We start from the raw sequence: 25,016 nt of genomic DNA on the forward strand, positions 1-25,016 counted from the left end.
GAAGTCTTTTTTTCTAAAGCAGCCTTTAACTCTCACTGTTTTCTTATTCCAGCTGACATACGACTACCAGTTTGATTTTGAGGACGATCAGCACAAGATCCCTTGCCACTGCGGAGCCTGGAATTGCCGAAAGTGGATGAACTAAGGAGGAGGAAGGAAAATGGAGACTTGCCATCTCTGCTGGCACCAGAACACTCCTGCGCCAAAGCCTTTGAATCCTACATAGCCAGTGCATAAGCTGTTCTGAAAGATGTGGAGGACGGCTGGCCTCCGCTGCTGAAAGACTTAAAGTGTTGACACCTGTAGCCAAAGGTTTGAAGAGCATTAATCAATAAAAGCAACCGACCACCGAACATCAGCTGCAGCTTTGATGGCGGGGCTAACTTTCATGTTTGGACTAATGAATCACCCTTTCCTCAGCCAGACCACCCCTCCTTTTCCTCTGCTATTTCTCTTCTCAATAAGCTTACAGTGGCTGGAAAACAATCCTCAACATCTACCAAATGATTCTGACCCTCTGATATCAGTTCTTGTAGTGCAGAGCTCAGCCGGAGCTTCGACAAAAAGCCATTTTAAAAATACTAAGAATGAACTAAGGATGCATTTTCACATTTTGAAGTCGGACCTATTTCCTGTCCCACCTGACCACACCTCCCCACCCCTCACCTCCCAGAAAAAAAAGGCACTTTCCCATCAATGACTCACGCGGATATTGGCTAGCTAGACAATCTTGATGTGGCTCTGTGTAAGAACTGCATATGATCGATGGAGGAAAGAAAAAGAAAAAAACGATGTAAGTAAATATAAAATTTGAGATGCTATTTGCTCCAGCGGCACCAGATGTTCTGACCGCGTGGAGCTCCAAGGTGGGTTAGTCGGACCCAGTCTACCTCACTGATTTAGCGGAAAGTGACTGCTTTGTATAAAAAACTGTTAACTGCTACTGTGGAATTACTCTGTGGGGGTAAAAGGGGGGGTGGGAGCGGCGGCGGTGGGGGGAGGGGGTTGTTTTTATGGGCTTAGCCTTCTCGGACAAGCAGGGAATCTTTAGCAGCAGGTTTGCTCTATCTACTCTATGCTGATGATGATTTACAATAATGAGCCAACATAATTATTATTCATGAATTATTTATACAGAGGAAATATATGACAGTTTTGATAAGATATTGCATTAAAATCACAATCAAGCTTAGTGGGTGTCCTGTATGCCACCAAATCATCCTGGATATTGATGTAGCTTTTGCTATTTTTTTTTGCTTTTTTTCTTCTTATTTTTATTTATGAATCTCAGAATCATGCTATTAGCTGTGTGAAAGCACAATAACATCCGCCTTTTTTGAGTTGCTCCAGACAGTAAACGGTGCGAGTGAACGGCTCAGTCTTAGGAGAAGATTATGGAAATGAAAAAGCAACCGTGTACCCTTTAGCCGGTTGCTTCGTAAATTGAAGTTTCAGTCGTTTAAAAAGGAGGGAAAAAAACGAGCCAGTGGATGCATGACTACTGTCCCATTTAACGCTTCTTATTCCCCAACAGCTCGACCTTTTCACAACTCGACCTTAAACTTTGAATCATGCCTCTTCCTCTCTGTATTATTTAATGGACTGTTGTTAAATTTTACTGTAGTAAGTCTTCCTCCGCCTGAGTCCAGCCTGCAGTGTTTCTACTTCTCCCTGTAGTGTGCTTTTTCTAGTGCTGGTACTGTCTTCTTGAGGCTGAACAGATGGCAGGGAAAGACTTATTGGAAAAAAGGGCATTTGTTTTCATTTCTGTGTAAGATGAATGAAAAAAAAATAAGTCTTTAAAGGGAGCTTTACTGAAACTCCACCTTCCCATACTACTTTGTTTCCTCCTTCCCCTAACCTATGACCTCACATGATTTAAAAATGCAAAGTTGTACAAACTGTAAATATAGTATATGCATTTAGGGGGACAGCAACTCTTTATCCAGCCCCTTTGTAATCAATAAAGTCAAAAACGTGTAGAAAAATAAAATTGAAAAAAAAAAATCAACCACTGGATATCATTTTAACAAAGATAAAGCTGTAAATAAATATAAATATATGTAAAATGGCAAACTAATATCTTTATGTATATGAACCAGAGTGTTTTGCATTTACCTGTTTTTCTATTAGTGTTTTTTGCTATAAGCTCTGAGACAAGTTTGTTAAAATAGGTATGAGAAAAAAACCGCCCGGTCTTCTCCAATCACTTGCGACGAGAAGTCCGTGGCGATCACGGAACCGTTTGGATTCATGGCGGAGAGTCGATGACATAAGAGACATAAAAATCACTTCTTGCATAAAGCAGTACAATGGTGCATAGCATTTGTATTTATGTAATATTGTTCGTGTTTATTTTTCTTTTTATTTATGCTACTGCTTGTTGATTACCAAAACCTGTCCCTTAATCGGTCACAATTGGATTAATATAGTCTTGAATGGAAAATCTTGAACTCCCTAGAATACGGTTAGTGTTTTTGCTTTTTTTTATATCTTCCCTATAGAAGTGAATGTGTTGGTAAACCTTGTGAAATGGTTACTTGGCCTAATGTATGTTATGATGTAATACTCAAAGTTAATCCCATACTTAACCTGGTAATGAATTGCACTCTCATAGTATAACAGAGAACTTCTCTAAAGTGGTAGATATTGATCAAGTATCCGAAGCAGTTGATATATATATTTTTTGGTATGTTTCTATTTCAAGGGAAGACCATGACGAGACATTATGCCGCTCTCACTGGATTTTAGCCTAAATAATTTTTAACTTCTCTGAATCTTAATTTAAGTTCTCTGCATATCTTATAATTTAATAAAAGTTTGCTCAAATTGAAGGTTTTTTTTAACCTCACCTACTTTTTAAAAAGATGTTGCATCTGTACAGCAGAGATACTTTTAGGGAATATGAATAAATATAATGATCATTTTTATTGTATGTGGCATGTTTTGTATGGATATTATTTTGAATTGTACATATTTTTTTCAGGACGCCAGAGGTTGCATCTCTTTATATACTGGTTTCCCACTCCCTTTCCCCTTCATCTTATTTCTTTGTCTGCTTTTGTTTCTTGTAAAGGAAAATAAAATGCATTTTAAATATCTGCTCATTTTCTGTTGTGAGGATGTGACCAACGCTTTATGTCTAGCAGGTTGTCGTACATAAACGATGAAGCTGATTTTAGGTGACTTGAGGCGTTTTATCGAGAGTAAAGAGAATGTCTGAGTGTAGCATTAGTTTGTTACCAAATCTTTAGAGAGCTGTAGAGGTTAGCAACTCCATTATTAGCAATTATCTCAGTGTTTTGGCAGCTGATAACCCTGTAAGACCCAACTATAGAAAAAAAATATATGAGCAAAATATAGAAAAAAAATAGCAAAAAAACTAAAAATGAGATTTTTTAAATATATTTTTTACTTTTTTTGCTGTATATATAACTTTATTTTTACATTTTTTTGCTCTCTCACTCTATATGTAGTTCACAAAATGAGCAAAAATTATATATATATATATATATATATATATAAGCAGTAATAAATATAAGTGGGTTTTACAGGGTTAAAGTTGCATTGTGGGTAATGTAGTCTCCAGATTTTGACAGGTAAAAAGAATATTTTCTGTTTCTGTGGCTTTAATTTTCCTACTTTAATAATCTGTTTTGAGACGAGCTTTCTCATGGTTCCCACTTTTTCTCTGAAATTATTTTTCCAGGACATTTTCAGCCGGTACAGACACACATTTTCACATCATACACTAATACATTCCCATCTCCCTCATTCTTTGGAAGTGTTCTTTACTACAGCTGTAACTTGCATTTACCCAGATTGTTTCTATATTTATTTCTCAGACATTTGATGTGCAGTCTACGGTTATAATTTATCTATGAAAAATAATTCTGACAAAGATATCACAGAACTAGAAAAGCACTCGGAGAGCGCATACCTCCGCCAGGCCATCTGTCTGTCTGTCTGTCTGTCTGTCTGTCTGTCTAATTTCGTCGTCCCTTTGACATTGTAGTTTCCAGGTGACCACATGGGTGGAGCCAAGGCGGAGTCTGGGTGGAGTCAGAGCGGAGAGTGTGTGTGGGGGGGGGGGGGCTATTTAATGACAGAGCTACACATCTGAACTCAGTCTCATTAAAACAGACTCTAATTCAGTGTCATCCATCCATATTAAAGTGCAGTTACCCAAAATGTTTGTTGCATGAGCTCCAACAAAACCTGTCCAGGTAGAAGGCCACTTTGACAAACAGGAAGTGGAAGATTCCAAGCAGATTTATAGACGGGGGAACCGGACTGTACTAAGTGTGGTTGAGTATAGAGGGGTGTTTTGTGGGTTTTTAAGGCTGATAATGATTATTAGTGAGACATTTGGAGGAAATATTCATTTGCAGTAAATGAAAGTATTTAAAATCTTGGAGTTAAACTTAGAACACAAACTCTAGCAGAAAACTTTGTTGATACGTTTTTATTTTGTTTACAGATGTTAAGTTGGAGTTTTATTTGTGATGTATAACCAATCAAATCACTCCAGAAGACAGAGCGACCACAAGTAGATAAAGATTCAGAGCCAAAATAGTGGCATTTTAAATTGATTTATTACCGTAAATCAGTAAAAAATAAAATACTGGTAATCAGTAAATCAGTCAGCCCACAATTACTACAATTCTACAATTTATGTGTCTTTCCTTTGACTTGTTATTTGTACAATATACGATGTATATGATGGCGTTTTTCATACTAAAGGCTATACTATGATGTTTTCTCAGAAATACTATGTTACTCTGTTCTGGCTCTGGGCCGCTGCACTCCTCTGTTGTTTTCTGGATTGTTCTCAGCTTCATGCCTTCGTCCACCCGGCCTCTGTTGACTCGTCCCGCCTGCCTAAAGACAAGGCCTAAAGAATCGCCTGTAATCCCAATCATAAAATGGGTTTGGAGGAAGAACATAGATGCTAATCTGGATATAATAATGCAACTACTACTAGTAGTAGTGGTAGTACACTAACTACTGCTGCTACTTCTACGACTCTAACAGCTATTTATACTACTACTGCTGCTTGTACAACTATACCACAGCTGCTATTGTCTGGTATTTGGTTGTCAAGCTCTTAGCTTGAATTAGTGTTTTGCTAGTGGCTAACTAGTTAGCTCTCATAGACTGGAAGACTCAACAAGATTTAATGAAAAAAGAGCCAAAAACTATTCTTACCTATGAAAAGTCATTCCAAGTTTCCTTATCTCAATCGTACAACGTAGTGTGCAACTGTATGCAGCACAGTGAGACGGCGTACTTGTTTCTTCCGTTTTCACGCCGTCAACAGAATGCGCTGAAACGTTTCCCTAACTCGCTTAGGAAACAAAAATATTTCAGAAAACATTTGACACCCGTCTATTGTTTCAAAACAAATCTGAAGAAAAGTAACCCTGTTTAAATCCCTCTACAGTCACTGATTAAACCCCTAAAACTCCTCTTTGTATATCAAAGTTGCACATCCAGGTTCTCATTAAAATAATAATCCCAACTTGACTAGAAATTCTCGACACTCTGCAAACTGAAAATACTGTGCTACACAATGGAAAGCTGTAATATTGGAATTATTCAGCTACACGTGTTCAAACTGATTCTTAGGAAAAGTGATATGAAATGTCCCACCCTGCAAACTGGTAAGATTGATTTACCCAATGTGAAACTGAGTGTTTTAGAGACTCCAGTGGGACACTGAAGCTCTGGGGTAAAGAAGGTACAAAATTCCACCAGAAGGGGTCCACCAAAAAAACTAGCGATGGAGCTGCTAAGAAAAACACTGCATAACATTTTGAAAAAAAACACAAAAAAACAGAAGTCACAGGTAAGAAAAAGAGGAATTTATTGTATATCATCTATGTACACTTTAAACTAATTCTGAAAAGATTTGCACAATATTATTTTGAAATCTTGAAGTATTATCTATGAACAAGATGTCTGATGGTCATATACCCATGGCAACAAACCAAACATGGACAGGAGTGTTTTGACAATTTTGGTTCAACTGACAGCATTCTCCTGCTTCCCCTCCCGGCTCTCTTATCCGCTACGCTCTGCCTGCTGAACTACTACCCATGTTAACAGTAGCAGCAACATTTCTGGGGTACATAACCAATGACGCAAATAAAAAGGAGGGGAAAAAAACAACACATAGAAGGCGGGAAATACACGTCTTAAGTTCATCTACCTCAGTGCAGAGGACCCAGTGTTTGACAGCATGCAAAATGGATACGAAACATGACACATGGATTCTGGATCAAGAGATGGCTTAACTAACATTAACTAACGCCCTTGTGGACATAACAGTGCAGAGCCCAATGGTGACAAATGTCAGTGTAACACTTTCATAGTCTCAAAGCTGCAGACGTAAAATGAAAACATGCAGTTTCACTTGGGGGTAAAACTTCTCGACTACATTTTACATCTAACTGTATGTTCCCTGTACGTGAACTGTCAGCAGTCGTCTGTATTTCTGAATAAATAGCCAGTGGCAGTATCAGGATTTAAGGTTTCCATGATGCTCCTCAGGATTCCAGTGTCAGTGAGGAAAAGAGACGTCACCCCCAGAGGACATATGTAGAAACAGATCTGCGTTACTGAGCTCCAAAAGAGCTCAACAAGCAATTCCAACAATTACATATATATATTTATATTAAAAAAAACAAAACAAAACAGAAGTTGCAGCAAAAATGATCTGGGATCAGTAGTACCACCAAATTGCCAAGAGAGAGGAGCAACTGAAAAACAAATTCCAGCAGATAACACAGTCCATTTCCTGGCACAGTTAGAAACCATGCAGATGGATCAAACGACAGACTTCTGAAAGTACCATCCAATTAAAATCACCGTTCAAATGTCACACTGGTGCTTGTGGCATAAAAGGAAAAAAAAATGCATGTATTATTTACAAATCATATGTACCCATCATCAGTAGTGTCTAATGTCAGCGTCAGAAGAAAACACCCATCATGATGTCTTTACACAAAACACAAAAAATATATTCAAAAATAACAAAAACGGTATTTTTCATTGCCATTTCATACTCCTCTTATTAGCTCAGTGTGCACGATGTCATCGCCTGTCACCAACAGGGTTATGGCTACATTCGAATCTCTTCTCACTAAATGAATGCGATAACCCTTTAATCTAACATCTGATAGTGAAGACTCGGACTGAACTACGACATTAATGTTCATATCAAGACTGGTTTGTCACATCTCGTCTCACAGTGTTCATCAACATGAAATAAAAACTATGAACAAATAAATAAAAACAACAAAAAAAATAAAACCATCCCAAACATTATCCCTGCCACATTTCAAACTTAACACCAGGACTGGACCACATCTGCCGTGTGATACCTGCGGGTCTCACGCGCGATGAGGAAGCTACAGTTGAGTGCAACTAATTTCTGTTTGGAGGAAATTCAAGTGAGGGATTAAAAAGCACAATCTGGCTGTTCATGCTTGATTAACCAAATGTCCGATAACTGATTACACCTAACGAACTACAGCCGATACCAGAAGACATCGTAGTGTCTTAGAAACATGCTAGTAGTCCAGACATCTTCTACACACACACGACTAGAAACAGTGCTTCAGCCTCTTCCCCCCGCCCCTCACACACTTACAGCGACAGAATGTGATGTTTGTCGTTCTTAAAACGGAAAACCCACAACATGCTCGACCCTTCTGGACACGATCAGACAATTTCTGAGAGGTAAAAAGATCAAACAAACAAAAAAAACACCTGTCACTGTACAATAGTAATAATTCCTGCCATGAGAAACGAGAACGAAAAAGGACCGAGTGCGATGATATTAACAGTGGTGGTGCTGTAGTGTAGTGGCCCGTGGAGAAGGGGGTCGAAGGGGAACAGGGTGGGTGGAGGAGGGGGGGCACATGAGGGACAAAGGGAGGCGGGGGAGAGAAGAGTCAGGAGGGAGGAAGGGGGGTGATTCTCAGTAGTTTTGGCTAAAAAGGTGAGGTAGGCCTTGTCACAACTTGGAGTGTGGCTTTAAAACTGGCAGGGTTTTTCATTTGCAGTCTGTCTTTAGTGTTTGTTTCCTATGGGAGTGTGGTCTGGTTGTGCGTCTCCAGCGCGTCTTTCCGCCGCCCGGCCGCTCACATCTTCACGTCCTCCTCCACACTGAGCTGAGACAGAGTTTTCTTGATGCGCAGAGCCGTCAGTCTGGCCGCTCCGTTGGCGTACCAGCACTCCCTCATGATCTTCCCCATCACACGCAGCGACTGTGCAGCAAAAAGGAAACGCTCGGTTAGATTTTCAAACAAAAGTTTTACTCCCAACCCTCTCACTTTTCTTTTGTGGGCTAAACTTTCACTGCGATATAAAATTGATGGACACAGCATGGCTAGAAGTAGGGAGAACTGGAGAAATTCGACCTGCATCAATAAATACCCACTGCTGAGCCCTGCACTTTTATGAAGCCAAGTAGAAGGAAATCTGTTGGCCCTTTTACAGGCTACTGGATCTATTGTTGACTGATTTGATGAGAACAATGGAAGACGAATTACACAAAACTCTGAAAATACACTCCCACACTAATTTAGCTTTTTAGCAGTCCAAATTAGCATCCAAGTCGGAACATCTTGTACTGCCAAACAAATGAAGCCCAACTGCCTCCCTATACAGCCTCTCAGCATATTTTTAGAAAACCGTCGGTGCAGCTGTTGGTATACATAGTGTGAAATACCTCGTAGCTCTGCCACCAGTTGGGCACATTGGGCCTCAGTTTCTGGTCACACACCACCTTCCTCATCTCTTCTATGGAGGGGTCAGAGGGGACGAGGTCGTAGTAGGGCAGCTGGTACTCTTCATGGATACCTGCAGGAGGTAAAGGAAACGACTTCTCAATCTCTCATTTCATGTTTCTGCTCATTAGTCTCATAAAGAACACATTTTTTCACCCCCACCATCATCAGCTGCTGCTTGTATTCTTACCTCCTGCATTGCAGCGACGCGCAATCTCCCAGTAGACCAGGCCCAGCGCGTAAATGTCGGCACACTTAAAAGAATCAAAGTGTTTCATGTTGATGGTTTCATCCAGGACTTCTGGAGCCATATATCTGAGGAGGGGAGGGACGCAGACGACAAGAGTGAGTGGAGTGAGACAGGGTGAAGGTCACAGCTTCAAGAGGCAACTTCAAAATGCAACTCTTTGCAGCTTCACTGAGTAGGAGAGTTTTCACATGACACTGAAACCTGAAACTGGACTTCTGAGACCTCGACATATCAAAAGCCCAATTCTTCTCCTTTAAGGATAGACAGTAAAGCAATTTTCACATGAGGAGGAAAATGTTAGTTTGATAATGACCAAACATTTCAGTGACTTTTCCTTGTGACAAACCTCATTTTACCTTTCAACACTTATTAACTGATTAATCCTCAACAGAAGAGTTCATGAGAAGGAATCATCCCTAATCACTCAAACTCTCCAAACCCAAAGACAAGGTAAATATTTCACAAATGGACTTTACGAACTCTGATTAAAAAACAGCAAAAAAAAAAAAAAAAAAAAAAGACGCTCATCCTTTCCCTTCTCTGCACAAACACACACAGAATAAAGATAACAGCTCTGAATCAATACACTGTTTGACACACTGTAATGTAGTAAACAGAATTATTACTGCATTTACCTAGCCTAGCCATGCTACACCCATGTTTCTGACGGCACAAGAGTCTAGGGAAGCTCGACAGGGAGGGAGGTGGGCTAAAAGGTTGTCTATCAAATCCCTCTGCAGCAATTGGGTAGGTATACAACCAATCAACACAACGAATAGGCTGACGTAGTTCCGAGAGCACCAGCGGATTGTGGCTAAGTCCCATTAGCTTTCCAACCAGCGGAGCCGCGGAGCCAACTGGTATATTAAGGATTTGCCATATCCCGTCGGCATAAGTCCAAATACGTCTTTCTTCTCAATGAAACACTTCAGTGCCGTCCTTTGTTTATCTTTCAAGTTGAATTTTAGCTTCAAATCTTTAAGGGCTGTGGCCAAAGCCGAGTCGAAAGATAACTGTTTATTGTGCGCCGGTTGTTACTGTCAGAATCGTCACGCCTCTGTCGTCACTTAGTTACGCCCGCCTTCTGACTCTACACTTCATGGTGATTGGTCCGGCCAGTTTTAGGAGAATCCAGCCTCGAGCCTTATGGAGGGTAACTAGACCCACCCTGGCAGAGAATTAAATTCGTGGCCGTGGGTTGTCTAGCGCGGCTAGGCTAGCATTTACCTGGATTCATAAGACATTAATAAATACTATTTCATAACTTTTTATGTATTCATTATTTTTGTTTAACCTTTATTTAATCAGATAAAGGATCCATTGAGACCTAGACCTCTATCACAAGGGTGACCTGGCCAAGAGAGGCAGCAGCAAACGTCAAAGTAAACAAAAACAGATGGATAACAACAACAACAAACATAAAAAATATTAAAAACGTTGTGCTACTCTCCGAGTCACATTTGCCGCTCCCTCTTGTTAGGAAGTCTAGATATGATGATGGGGAAGAATGCATTTCGTCTTTCAAATAAAATCAAACCTAATCTTAAAATAGGTAAATATTCACTCTTCTCCAACACAGAATTTGGTGTGTAGTTTAAAAAAAAAAATCTAATTCTGCCTTAAAAGGATGATCCAGGATGTGCTGCCAATAAAATGAAGTCGTTTCCACAACTTTTTGGACTCCTGAGCTTTCTTCCATCTCTCATCCCCTTTCCTTCTGTTATGTTCCTATCTTTTTCAATCCAGTACTTTTAGTTTTTTTGGAGCTTCATGTACAGTTTCTAATGAGATTTTTCTGTAACTCCTCATCAAATGTTTTTTTCTTCATTTTAAATTTACTTTTGTGTGATTTGCAAAAGTTCCTCCTTTTTTCCTAAAACAAGCCATTTGACAAATAGCCACTTTAAGCTGATTTACTCCACAGCACTGGAGAATGGAAAGTCTGCACCTTATTATTATTATTCTGATATCACTAGAAAAATGTTCTGGATTTCTTGAAACTAATCACAATCACCTTGGGCACTTTAAGTGCTGCACGGAAGAATTCTTTTGGTGCAACATTTGCACTAAGGGATGCGAGTTCTGCCATTAAAACGGTTTATTTACCAAGATAACCAAGCAGGCCTGCCTCAGTGCATGATCCACACAGCAACACTAGACAATTTAAGCATGTAGATTGTTTCTTTTTTGACAGTTGTTCTTTTCTGTAGCTAAGGGGACTTTGTAAAACAGTAAGGAGGAGAAAGCTGCCAGATTTGTACGGAGGAAATGGCAGTTTTATATTAAGTGAATCTGTGCTGCTACATACAATTTCTTGGACATCGCAGGGAGACAGTCCAACCTTACATAGCCGTGCATCTGTCTGAACCTGCCTCATCAAAGCAAGAAAGACTGCCAGACCAGTTGAAAAGCCGCTACAATCTGTGGCTGAGAGGATGTCTGTCCTGGCGAGAGCAACTCACTGGGGAGCTGCTCAACACCAGACCGCAAAACAGTAGCGGTGGTTCAAGCTGAATAAATCCAGCCTGTGATCACAAACAAGAGGGCGACAGCAGCACTTAATGTCAGCTGTCTTATTATCAGCGTTTATGCCAACGACAGTCTGACTTTTTATTGATTTTGTCTTCGATATTTTGAAATTAATTTGTTCGTTATTCATCCATAGCATGATAAACCACATCTGTCTGTTGTCAATTTAAACAAAAACTTTAGAGTTCAAGGTAGTCCCTCTCTTCTAAATCTGTGTGATCTCTTAGGCGAATTTTTCCTGTTGTGTACATGGTCTACATAAATTCCTCACTTATCGCTATGTTTTGGTCTCTTATCCTTCTTTTGCAGAGTTCATCTGTAAAGAATCCCTTTTTAAATTAAAAGCAGTATTGCTACATGAGTAACAGCACCATCAAGAAAATCACAGCTTTCAAATGATCTTATTTATCAAAACTCAAGGTTTAAGGAATCTAAATTGTGACAAAAGGGCCTGTATACTGGCACAAACAAACATCCATCACAATCACCTTGGAATTTTCTGAAGTTCAAAAAGGCTGAGGCAAATATTTCAAACTGCCAGAAAACTTCCCAAAGCTGTTCACACATTTTAGAATAAGAAAAGCTGAATTTTGCAGCAAGACATGCACCGCTCAATACTTTTAGACTTGATGACGCTCAGCCTTGAAGTCCAGCTGAAGATGGAAAGCATGAAAAACAGAACGGCGTACAAATATTTAATTTTAATGGGAACTAGAGTTCATAGCAAACATTGCATAGAAGTTAATTGTGAATTTGCTGGGGACAGTTTTCAGCTTAAGCATCCAACATTGTGGTGAAAGTGAGACTTCCACAGTGACCATGTTGATTGTAATGGGATGAAAACATTCACTGCTGCTTTTTGTCTTTTCATGGGCTTTGATTTGACAGAAAGAAAAATACTGAGCGTTGCCAGACTTTGCTTTTTCAGACCAGGGGAAGACCTGCAGGATCCCCAGTGTGCTGTATCCATCTGTGTGCTGATGATGAGTATGGAAACATTTACCTCTTAGTGCCCACGCGCTGGTTCGGTGCTATATCGATCGTGTCTGTGATGGATTCATGGCGGACTGCCAGGCCGAGGTCAGCTATGGCACACATGCCATTCTTCTTAACCAGGATATTTTTAGACTTGAGGTCGCGATGAGCAATGCCAGGCTTACCTGCAGGAGAACAGATAACGCCTCATTACATTTGCATTTAGAGCATGTCCCTGCTGTGTTCACTTGTGCATTTAGTGGAACCATTTATTCCGTTTAAATGGACAGTTAATCTCACCCTGAGTGCCGAGGATCTCCATGTGTAGGTGTGCAAGGCCGCTGGCAGCTGACAGTGCCAGTTTGATCATGCCCTCGATGGTGACAGAGTGGCGGTTCAGGTAGTCAAAGAGAGACCCGTGTTCATGATAGTCTGACACCAGCCAGAGCTGAGTCCATGTGCCATTGTCTGAAGAGAAAAGACAGAGAATTTCACTCAATTAATAGACCATTTACTTAAACCAACACTGAGGAATGGGAAACTGAATTTCTAAACATGAGTTCACTTTCATGTACATTTTAGACTTTCACTTTCTAAACAATGCTGCTTTCATTTTATGTTATGGATAAATGAAAGCTAAATGTGAACAGTGCCCACACAGCCCACAGCCGTCCTCACCTTTATTGTCTGCTGCAATGAACCCTAAGATGTTTTCGTGCCGGAGCATGATTGTCTGGTAGATTTCAGCCTCTCGGAACCACGAGCGCTCCTCCCTGGATGAGAAGATCTTTACGGCCACGTCTCCTCCCCTCCACTTCCCTCGCCACACCTCGCCAAAACGACCCTTTCCTATTATCTCCTGCAGCACGATGGTCCTGGCCACTGTCCGCTGCACAAACAGAGGCAAACCTGTAGGGAAGGGCGGACAGGTAAAATAAATTAGCTGGTGTTCCCTGAAGACTTGTTTTGTAGATGTAAAGCGCTGGAAGTCCCCTCAGCAGATTCAAAGTCCAAATCATTTGACTGTTACGGCTCATTTGGCTATTTATGGGAGGCTACAACTGATAAGAGGGACCATTCAATTGGCATATCACATCAGGTATGCAGTGTGTACTGACCAGAGCCTGATCCTGAGGTGGACATATCATAGATGAGGTCCTGCAGGGTCTTGTCCTTGGCCAAGTACAGATGGTCACATGATGGATCCTCTACTTCCAGCCTTTGTCTGTGGCTGTAGGCCCTCTGGTGATATTGGAACAGGAACACACCAACCATCAGCAACACACAGAGCAGGAACACGGGTCCTGCAATAACCGCTACCAGCTCCACTGGCCCCCAGGTGCTTCCTGGGCCTGACCAATCCCCTCCCTTTGTTGGGACTAGGAGACAAAAAAATGGAAAAACACAGGTGAGTTTGTTTTTTGTTTTTTTTAATTCACCTGAAGGAACATTGTCAGCACTGGACTGAAAGAACTCTGAAGTGTGATGATGGTTCCTCACCTGGGACTTTCAGGTCAATACTGTTGCAGTAATCTACATAGCAGCAATGAGTGTTGAGGAGGCCTTCAGCACTCAGACAGTAGAAGGGCTGTCCAGGGGGCACCAGGTTGTCCTGGTTGATGCAGATGCGTACATGTTGCTCTTTCCCCTGGATGTAGTAAGTTGAGGCCATGCAGGCTCCATCTGTCTCGCATTCATAGCCGGTCTTCTCACAGTTTGTGCAGTTACAACGCAATGCTGAAAGACAGTAAATAACAATTTATTAGATGGTGTCATGAGGTTAAAAAAGTCATCTCTGTCACTTCACTGTTTTGACCACTAGGGGGCAAACTCACCCCACCGTTTCAACACTAAATGTAAAGACTGCCCCATTCAATTGTGGGCATTTTATGACATGCAGACAGAGACCTTAGAGTTCAGCAGAAGCAGCCAGACGGCCCTGGCGGCCCTGAAATCAGATCCTTCACTGCAGATGAACCCAAACACGCAGGGTGGAGACAGACCTGCCCAGTGGGACAGACAAAGTGAAACCCAACAAGGGGAGAGAGCTCCTGCCAAATCCCCTATGCAGCATTCTGCTCCATTCCTCTACTCCGTCTTTCTCACACAGACTCAGAGAGCTGCCACTGTTTAAGCTAATGAGACAGGAGTTTTATTAAACACAGCACACTCCTGCACAGGGACCTATTAAAGGTGACACAATGGAACTCCTGCCGCTGCCGTAATAAAACACTGGTGGTCCATCTACACGCTCAAATGAGGTCAGCGCCAGAAAGTCCACAGAAATCTGTTACATCTAAAACAGAACCAGCGCTGGTTGGCCAACCCAGAGAGCAAGAAACTGCAAATTGATTAGATTTAGAGCGAAACGCGATTTTGAGTCATCGCACACATGCTTCTCATTTAGAGTAAGGTCAGCACAAAAGCTTCCTCTAAGGTTTTCTACCACCACAATGCACAGCAGGAGCAGGCATGGTTAGATGGTGGAGGCACCGTGGGGCTTGTTTTTTCTACATGGGAAAAAGAAACAAATGATAAGCTGTCCGACTGACAACGGGGCCGTGAGTGAGGCCTGACGAGCTAAGAGGTGATCCTTGAATGAAACAATGGCTGGACCACTTAAGATTAAACGCTGTGGAATTAAAAAAGACAGGACCACTGTACCAAAAACAACACAGGAGGTGACACAAAGAGCGGAGGAATTCCAATCCTTATTCTTCTACAAAAGAGAAGCTCAGCATCGGTTGGACCGCTGACAATGTCTGGCCCAGAAGAAGAAAAGATTTTAAGAGTGGCAAGATTCCACTAATCCTCTGTGTCTTAAACCGAGTACCTCTTTGACCAGATGAGCTCACTGATCTTCCCGATTTGAACCAACTTGGGCGTCTGTCAAACGATGTCAGCAGATTTTAACACATTCTTTAACCAACCGAGCAATTATTTAGAACAGTTTAGATTTAAAAAAAAAAAAAAAAAAAAAAACTTAAAATGACTGAAACACTGATTGCAACATCAGCTTGTAGCATCCAAGAGGCCAAAACCACAAACCCTGTTGTCATCAAAGTGGTTTCCACTCAGTTAAACACTTGAAGGCTGATTTCTGTGTGGGAGCATTTTTTGCATGTAGCGTGATGCAGATGTGTCCATGCTTGTTCAATGAGTGGTAACTGGAAATGCGAAACACTCGAAGCAGGGTTTCAGTAATATTTCGCATCTGTTTTTGTGTGTGTGTGCATGTGTGTGTGTGTGTGTTGTTTTTCAGGATGTGAGCGGGAAAGTGACAGGAACTCCAGGCTGAGTGTGTCCAAATTCGCCAAAGTTCACATGCAGATGGAATTTCCAGGAGATTACAGAGAGGTGAAGCAGACTGCGCCTGATAAAGAGAGAAAAACAAGCCCTGCGCCACATTCTGCTAATCTGTAACACTAATGGAGCTAAATAAAACAGATGACAGGAGTAAAAGAAGCAGGTTTAAGAGCTGGATGATACTCAATTTCTATCAAATTCAGACAACCTGTAACCTGCTTTCCATCAGACTCCTCTTTTGTGGGTCTGCCTGTTTACGGGTTCACAGCGAAACAGATCAATCTGGAGAAAAAGAATTCAGACAGGAGCCATTTTGATCAATCCACCCTCAAAGCAGGAGCAACATTTAAGAAGAAACACATTTTTTAGGTTTCCCACCACCACACTCGTATCACAGCCAACTATTGGAAGCTACACTTAATGTCCTTTTTCTTTTCTCACAAAGTCAAACTGAAGGTTACGAGGGAGTACCACTCAAAAACATATTCCCCCCGATGTACAGTGATGGAGCGATCTGAAAGGAGCACCGTGATCTGAAATGAACACGCTCATCCATCATGGAGACTCTGTGTGTGGTAAGACAGATGGCCCACAGACATACAGACAGAAGCTCAGGAAGGAAACCAAACATGGCAGAAAACACACACATTCACTTCTTGAGGCTGCCACGGATGGTTTGTGGTCTACCAAGAGTTTGGTTTGTGGCAAATCGTCCCTTTCATTTAGGGCTACCTTGTGACTCCAGCGTAGCCTGCTTCCGCACAAATAAGCAGAAACACTATGGGTGGCCAAATACAGAGAAAATCCATGACAGAATATATCTTTAAATTGATAGTGACCTCAGCCTTTTACAGATAAAATGACCAGATGGGGATAGTTTGTTTCTGACTAATCTAGTTTCCCAAAAGTCGAACAACTTAAAGTCATTCGTCATACTTGTGCAAAAATACCTTAAAATGACTGCTGCCAAAAAAAACAAACAACCAAAACCCTAGCTCACTGATTTGCAACATTGCTTCTAATAATTCGATGCAATAAGCATTATTTCGGGATCCCTCTGTAAAAAGTCTACTTTCCCACTACAACGTTTAATCCTCATGTCGTCCTGCAGATCAAAACTGACTCGTTTTAAAGTTTGAAAATGTGGGAAAAAAATTGATTTTCACAGTGAAACTTCTTTCTTTTGGGAAATCTTTGAACATTTTTTGGTGGAAAAAAAGAAATGTTAAAAATGTTTCTTTAAGAACCTTCACACAAAAAAAATCAACCAAAATCCATCGAAATTTGCTGGATTTTGGTTGATTTCTTTGTGAATGTTCTTGAAGAAAATAGAAGTTTCCCTGACATATATGTAATCACTAGATATTTGGGGGATTTTTTGGAAGCTTTTTACTCATTTGTTGAAAATAATTACAAGAATTTTCTTGCCAAACTTGGGGGATTTTTTTTTTTTTAAAATAAAACTTTTAAAGAATTATTTGAATTTTCTTCCTGAAGGTCTTGCAAATTTTCTGACATTTGAGGATTTTTTTTTCAGACAAGGAAACAATATTTCTTGGTGCCCGTAAATGACGGCAATAGGAGGGTTAAAGCAGCCCCAAACAAAATGTCACAAAAGATGGCATAATGCGAAACTGATATCTCAAAACTAAAATGTAAATTTAAAATGAATGCCATACAAGACGGGGCCCTGGAACATAACTAAATCAAACAAGAACCCACGGGGCAATACCTCTCACCCACATGCCATGTTGTTTGCACAGTGCCCTGCATATCTCACTGGATTCAGAGCAGAAGTGTTATAAACCTGGACTTGAAGGAATAATATCAAGCTAAAATACACATGAACCTGAGTGGAGGCCGGGTGTGCGTGGTTTTTGAGTGAACTCTGCTCTTGTATCCACATAATTGGTGGTCTTTACACTGGTCCTTTGTGTGGAGATTAAGGCGACATGAGGAGGGATTGGACTGGCCCTACGCGAACAAAGAGCAGAGTGGGGGAGAGCACTTCAGCGTGGAGCTGTGTAGGGGGATGGGTGGAGCGCAGGGGACAGACTGGGGTTACCAGTAACAACCCCAATGTTTGGGGGCTGCTCGGGGCCAGACAGGATGGGGGCTGGTCCCCATTTGGACAGCACAATGCAGAAGGGGGAAGGGGGCATCGGGGGTAACAAACAGCACTCACAGGGCCCCCCAGCTGCGATTGAGGTCTGCCCAAGTGACCAGCTGCGCTTGTCATTAAAACCCAGTCTAGACTTTGACTTACAGGAGGGAGCAGGAAAAAGGAACAGCAGAGGAAAACAGGGAGAACAGAGCACAAAAAAAGCAATTCCTTTGAGCTGCTAGTATGTGGAGTTCCTATCATTCCGTTCATGTTGGGACAGGAAATGGCAGACATGGTGAGGAAAGGATTAATAAAACATTGTTGCCACAAACAGCGTCGCCTTAACTTGGACCCAGCTAAAACCACAGCGTAGTCCCACTCCAAACAGCATTACCCATTAACCCTGATGACAGCATTCTGTGCATACACTTGTTGTGCAGAGCTACTCGTGCGAAACAACCCCTGTCAAAACAGCTGCGAACTCCTGAGTACGGTAATATCGTGGAGTCTGCGGAAAACAGTCTGTTTGGCGTGGGGCGGCGGGTTACACAAACACGGCGGGTTTTTCTGGGGGCCGAGCGACGCAGACAGACGGTGTGTGTGCGGAGAGGAGAGCACCATTACCAAAATGCACCGGCTGAAATTAGATCCATACAGATACCAGACTGAGAGCTGATCAAGACAAGCAGACGCCACCAGACAGTGTGAGTGCAACACACACAGGCAGCCACGCACACGCACACACCACAACTGTGTCCTAATCAATGCTAGGGGAAGGAGGAAAGTCATTACCTTTGTCTGCATCTCAGGGTCAGATTACTGATCTGATTCTAAAGTGAGGTCTCTGGGGCCCAGGCTGCTTCTACTATCTCTACCAACCACCACCCTCTAGGCTACATCCCATCCTGTCTGTCTGTCTGTCTGCTGTCCTGGATGGGTTCAAAGACACACTAGTGTGAGCACACACTCACTTTGGACTGCTGATGCTGGTGCTCAAATTCTCAAACTGATCAAAGCTGCCTGGATAATATTTAATTATGCTGCAATACTACAAATCAATGTACTGCTATTTGAATAGAGCTTTAAACCCATCTGGCTAGCGGCAGAACTGTAGACAAATTTCCACTCTGTCTACAGTTAGTTCGCTATAAAAACTTCCATACTGTTTTTGTTACAGACAAAAAAACAAAAACAAAACTGAAGTACTAAAAGCTGCCATTAAAGGATATCTACAGACTTGTGACGACAATTTATATTCTTAATATGTTGTATAGGCGGGTTCTTGTATGTTTGCATGTGTTTAGACAATATTAATATTTCATTGCAAAGTGTAAAGAATTTTATAGTAAAAACACTTTTAGTTTTTATTTTATTTTACCTTTATTTTACCAGAAAGTCTCTTAAGATTGAAAATCTCCTGAGACCAACTGTGTACTGCTCAGTCCAAACCAAGATTAGTTAAAGTCAGGTTTTCAAATTGAGCTCAAATGAAACGATCCTGCAACCATCGATACCTAAAAAAACGCCTGTTTTATATTTAGGTCTGACTGAAGCGAAGGTATGGAAAGAGTTAGCAGCAGAGTGTAGGAAGGAAGTCTGTTATGTTTAACATAAAATAAAGCATGCATCAAAAAATTATGAAACATATTCTAAGTATATTCAAGACAAAAACTGATGCTGATATATTACTCAGCAAGAATGTCAAAGCACACGGCTCTAACTACACTGTATAATAAAGTTGTATTTTTATGATAATCTTTTGCACAAACAGCATTTTACTCATTTCTGTGTTAGATTTTTTGGATGATGTATGGGTTTTTTTATAGGCTAAATTAGCAATAGAACACCAACAGAATGAAAATACACTTCACAAAAGACATCTGGCAAGAAACCAGGAAACCTATTTTCAAACAATCATTTTAGATTGTGCCAAAGCGCTCAGTATGGAAAATTATCTCCTGATATTTTGCACACAATGCGTAAGCAGATAAGAAACACAAAAACAAACAGTCCAGCCATAATGCCGTGTTGATGTCGGAAACACAGGGATTTGCCACAGGGTTGGGTCACATAATACTAAAACGATATGCTCCAAATAAAGCTGTCTTTACTATACTACATCTTTGCATATTCTCCTGATGATTGCTTAGCTGCCAAGTGAAACACCGTTTAAGTTAACGTCACCACGGGAGACCGAGTAAGGCAAGACGTACAGGTTTAGATTGTATTTCCAGAACTAGTTAGATAACATGAAGTCACACTGTATTCGCCGAGCAAAAGCCTTCTTAACAACAGCCCATCCCCTGGATCACACCAATCAAAGCAGATCATTGTCAAGGGGCCATTGTAGAAAACTTGACGAGTAGACTGAACACCTTCCAGCAGAAAATTACAAGATAGAGCCGGTCTAATCTAAATTCCAACAGGAGCCAAAAAAATTAATCAAACACCTCTACAAAGAGACAGGTAATGGAGGGCAGGTGTCAGGTTCAGCCCTATAGACATGCACTCACACAGCTACCACGTTTGTCTCAGAATGCTGTGACAATTACAACTCTTTATCTCCCCTTTACATTTAAGAAAGGGCCCAGCAACGAATGGCATTTTAAGATTTATGCATGTAACACAAAACACCCCATAGACAAAGACAAAGTGTTCACAGTAAATTAAAGGCATAGAGAAGTGGGCAGGCTCTGTGGTGGTAGTAATCCCTAGTGGTCTAACATCAGTAATGGCGGAGCTGGGTCAGTCAGAGGCTATGCTGTCTGCTGTAGCAATTAGGGCTCTGTGCCTCCGGGCCAACGGAGGTCATTAACAACATTGGTCATTATCGAGGGAAAAGTAGACCTGACCCGACCCCGGCTCGCTTGGTGCCACGATATAGAATCTGTTGGTAAACACAGAGGAGGTCTCTGGGCCCAGGAAGCGACTGAAATTTTAAACAGAGGACGTGCTTCAACTTCATTTGATCATAACTTAGCCGCGGAGATCTGACAACTAAAGCTTCTACGTACTCATGTAGAACAGGTCTCGACAGCTGCTGCACATCTAGGAGGGAAAAACCAACTTTCTCCCTTTTCAAGCTTAAGCCAGATGGAAACACAAATGTCACTCTCCCTTCGTCTGTCCAGCGTCTCTTCTATTTACAGACACGCACCTTTGAACCCAATAACTTGCAGCCTTTCCTTGTGCATTCCCTAAGCTCTGATCTAATGGGCAGGTGTACACATGTTCCAATCTGACTAGCGCATGCCTTCACCACTTGAACTCTTCCACTTCAAATATGTCATTAAACAGCACCTGTAGAAAAGTTTAGCTCTGCACAGTCAGTTCCCAGCGCAAACCAAAAAGACAGGATTTTTCTCATTTTCCAATCGCCCCGTCTTTGATTTACACCAGGGCATATCGGGGAATGTGAAGACTCTGGCAGGGCCGCTGATAGTATGACAGGCTAGTAAAAGTGAGTGCAGAGTTCAAGAGATAGCAGGAGCTCATCTAACCGAAGGCCTTCCTTTAACCTGGGGATGAAAAACAACCCCAACCTAAAGCTTTCTTCGGCACCCTGGTGGCGGCGAGTACATGAAAGCAGAAGTGGGACCACAGATAAAGTACAGATTAAATTCTGACAAAGCACAAGGCCTTTTATATGAGGGAGTCAGAGAATGGCGAGAGAAAGGGAGGGACGCGCCCTACCTCAAGGCAGTGTAGTTGACAGTGGCCCATATCACATTGCTAATGTGTTCAATTCACCCAGGCCGACTGCGTCATGCAGGCATGTAGTGCCCCGTAACACCAGTGAATCCTCATCCATATGAAGTCAACAACACATGACAGAGTCATTAAACCTGTGGGCAAAAAGCATTCTCACAAAAACACACGCCTGGAATCTGCTCTAGCGTAGCAACTTTCAGGTTTGTCTGGTTTCAGATGGTGCATGGCGTCATGCATTATGCGGTGTGAAACTATGGGCCACATTTGCATGGTAGATCCCTGCCAGCTGGACAAACCCATCACCAATCCGCGTCTGCTCTGGCGACAAGCCCACCCCCACTCTCCACTCTCACACATTACTGTAAATGTTGAAGCAACCCAGTCAAACAAACCAGTCACTCAGGTGTGATAATTTTCCCAGCATGCCTCACATGAGCTGATCAACCTCGGTGTACTGCACCCTTATCTAAACTAAGCGGGGGAGGAATATTTTTATGATTCTTTGTAAGATGACTCAACTGTTTAAAACACAACATACGCTTTAATAAATGACAACAGAGTGAAAATATTTCTTCTGGCACACGGGAGGTGTATTTAGTTTTTTAAGTACCAAGTTTATCTGGTGAGTGGCAAGTCGAAACAAGGAGAGAGTCTGCAAATGCAGAGATCAGAGGAAGAGCAAAAATTGAGCTTTGCAAAACCCAAGACATGCATGTGTTTAATCTATTAAATCCTCATGTAAAAAGTGAGGCATTTAGAACAAAGTAGAAGATGAGCGGACATGCTGCAGAGGCAAACACTCAGGTTTAAAGCTACATATGCTGATTTGAGGCTGTGGTATCAGCTGCTCCGGCAGATGGGGAGGATTCAGGGCTGAAGCAGTCCCATAACTGGCGCCTCAAAAGACCCCACTTGCCACATTTCCATCACAATGAACCCAGACTTCAACTCTGACTTCTGTCTGGGTTGGCTGAATGTACGGCTGTTGTCACCCTATGCCAGCATTCACTTTCTGCTGGAGGCCACTAAGCAGCCTTTTCACTCCTTACAAATCGACACCAATGGCAGAGCAGCCAGTGTTTACCCTCAAAAACACATTTCATGCACAAAGTGGGTTAGGGCCTTCATTCACAGCCTCTTTTTCAGAGTGGAAAGCAGCGCTCACAACATGTGACGGAACTGTAATTGACCACATTGCGCACATTTAACCAACCAGCTATCATCACACCGTGTCGCCCCCCGAGCACAACACTGATAACAGTCACAAGCCAGCGAGAGATTGTTTTGTAAATATGTTAGCATAACAGCCACCGAGAGATTAACTTCAGCATCAACACCACAGTGCAGGTCACTATTTGTCGTTTGGTGTTTCCATGCAACGTAGTAAATAATTTCTACAAGCGCCATAGCAGGCAAAAAACAAAGAATTATTATCGATATTATTTAACTTTACACAGTTAGCTAGCAAACGTTAGCTGGCGCCTCGGATCAGACAGCCCCACCATGTTGTTGTTGTGGTTTAGCTACTTGCTTCGTGTTTCGGTAGCGACTCAACGCGTTTCCGTCTGTTGATAAAAACCACTAACAACAAAACTCCTTCTTTTTTTGTGTGGTCGCACAGCAAGCCGCGGTTTTTGAGGTCGACGCCAGCTAGACGCGGCTAGCTAAATCCCCGATACAGAGCGCCATGACGATTAGCGACAACAGGCGATGCCCAGTCCAGGAAAACACATCGAGACAAAAGCCGGAGAAGGTGCTCGGATGAAACTTACCATTACCGACTGCCGCCAAGCCGAGCAGGGCCAGCAGCGTTGGGGCAATTTGTTTTAGAGCCATTTCTTCTGAATTCCCATCTCTCCGCGGTGAAATTGCGTCTGAAGTGTGTCGTTATCAACACGACCGAACCTGAAACACAACCACAGTCCAACCGCACACACCACACCGCCAGATACTAACTAACTAGCCAGCCAGCCAGCCAGCACGGTGACGTGTTTAAAGGGGTGTGTGTGCATGTTTAAAGGGGAGGGCTGCGTGCTGCACGTCTCCTCCTGCCGCCGAGGTCACTGCTCAGGGAGGTAAATAAGAAAATGCTGGCTCTAATGCAACCTTACAGTCTCGCACTATAAAACACAGTGTGGAAACCCACTATAATTTATAGTAAACATCACAAATTAAGACTGTATCTTTAAATTATGGATTGACCTTATATGCCTGCATCTATTTTCCACGATTCTATAGATTAACTGGCTGATGTCATTGTCTCAAAGTAATGTTTTTTTTGTTCGAATGCAAGCTTTCCATTATATTTTATGGTAAGCATCACAAATTAAGATTGCATCTTTAAATTAGGGGTTGTCCTTATAACCATCCTTAGTTATTTTATTATATATTTGTCAGATTAAAACATCCTCCACCCAATGTATTCCCGATTTTATTAGCATTTTCATATTAAATAAATCCCACAGATTGCTGCAGTTACCTTCCAGTCTCACACTATCAAAACACAATAAGAAATTTATGGTAAATATCACAAATTAGGATTACATCTTTAGATTATGAGTTGTCAACATCAAAAAACTGTGAGGAAGTCCACTATAACTTATGGTAAACATCACAAATTAGGACTGCATCTTTAAATTATGGGTTGACCTTATATGCCTGCTTCTATTGTTGACAATTCTGTACATTAACTGAACCTTGATTGATGTCATTATATGTAAAGAATACCTTTCTTTGTTCAAATGCAAGCTTTCAGTCTCCCTATCAAAACGCTATAAGGAAACCCACTATAATTTTTGGTAAACATCACAAATTAAGACTGTATCTTAAAATTATGGGTCGAACTTATATGCCTGCATCTATTTTCCATGATTCTATAGATTAACTGAATGCAAGCTTTCAGTCTGCATCTTTGAAAGACTGCATCTTTAAATTATGGGTTGACCTTATGTGCCTGCTTAGTTATTTTATTAATTTTTCAGATTTTAGTAGCATTTTCATGTTAAATAAATGCCATAGATCGTTGCATTTACCTTCCAGTCTCACACTGTCAAAACACAGTGAGGCAGCTGACTATATTTTAAGGTAAACATCACTAGTTAGGACAGCATCTTTAAATTATGTGCTTATCGTGTATGTTTGCATAATTATTCTTATGTTGAAACAATTGCTGTCTGATTAAAACATGTTTACGTGTGGCCTTTACCAAATGTTTTCCTGATTTTATTCACATTTTCATGTTCAGTAAGCCTCCCTGATTGATCTATTTTCCACAAGTCTCTGGAACCTTAATCTAAGTCATATGGGCTAACGTTTGTGCATTTGGTTGTATTTTTCTTTTAAATTA

The 25,016-nt window shown here is 41.5% G+C and overlaps 2 protein-coding genes across 5 annotated transcripts in view; one reads left to right on the top strand and one right to left on the bottom strand.

Annotated features, from left to right (window-relative positions):
- The window catches only part of kmt2d (lysine (K)-specific methyltransferase 2D), a 30,901-nt gene extending 27,800 nt beyond the window's left edge, over window positions 1-3,101 (top strand). For all 4 annotated transcript variants that reach the window (XM_022208663.2, XM_051949020.1, XM_051949021.1 and 1 more), the window contains exon 55: window positions 53-3,101. In XM_022208663.2, coding sequence (XP_022064355.2) covers window positions 53-145 — 93 coding nt within the window. In that variant the 3' untranslated portion in view covers window positions 146-3,101. The remainder of the gene's footprint in view (window positions 1-52) is intronic.
- Window positions 3,102-5,849: 2,748 nt separating this feature from the next.
- On the bottom strand, window positions 5,850-23,664 carry acvr1ba (activin A receptor type 1Ba). Its single transcript, XM_022208661.2, has 9 exons — window positions 23,443-23,664; window positions 14,050-14,286; window positions 13,668-13,928; window positions 13,228-13,458; window positions 12,850-13,017; window positions 12,578-12,734; window positions 8,986-9,110; window positions 8,738-8,868; window positions 5,850-8,273 (listed from the first exon to the last, which is right to left on the bottom strand). Exons 1-9 carry the CDS (start codon window positions 23,504-23,506, stop codon window positions 8,148-8,150), a joined length of 1,500 nt encoding a protein of 499 aa, XP_022064353.1. The 5' UTR covers window positions 23,507-23,664; the 3' UTR covers window positions 5,850-8,147.
- Between the last annotated feature and the right edge of the window lie 1,352 nt (window positions 23,665-25,016).

This window comes from Acanthochromis polyacanthus, chromosome 6, assembly GCF_021347895.1.
Source record: "Acanthochromis polyacanthus isolate Apoly-LR-REF ecotype Palm Island chromosome 6, KAUST_Apoly_ChrSc, whole genome shotgun sequence".
In the NCBI taxonomy this organism is placed as follows: domain Eukaryota; kingdom Metazoa; phylum Chordata; class Actinopteri; family Pomacentridae; genus Acanthochromis; species Acanthochromis polyacanthus.

Bases quoted from the DNA above. Each gene is read 5' to 3' on its own strand.
- acvr1ba (XM_022208661.2), bottom strand. From the start codon at position 23,506: ATGGCTCTAAAACAAATTGCCCCAACGCTGCTGGCCCTGCTCGGCTTG. The intron at 13,459-13,667 runs GTCAGTACACAC...CCTTCCCTACAG, and splicing joins CACCTCAGGATCAGGCTCTG to GTTTGCCTCTGTTTGTGCAG. The intron at 9,111-12,577 runs GTAAATGTTTCC...TCCCCTCCTCAG, and splicing joins CAGCGCGTGGGCACTAAGAG to ATATATGGCTCCAGAAGTCC.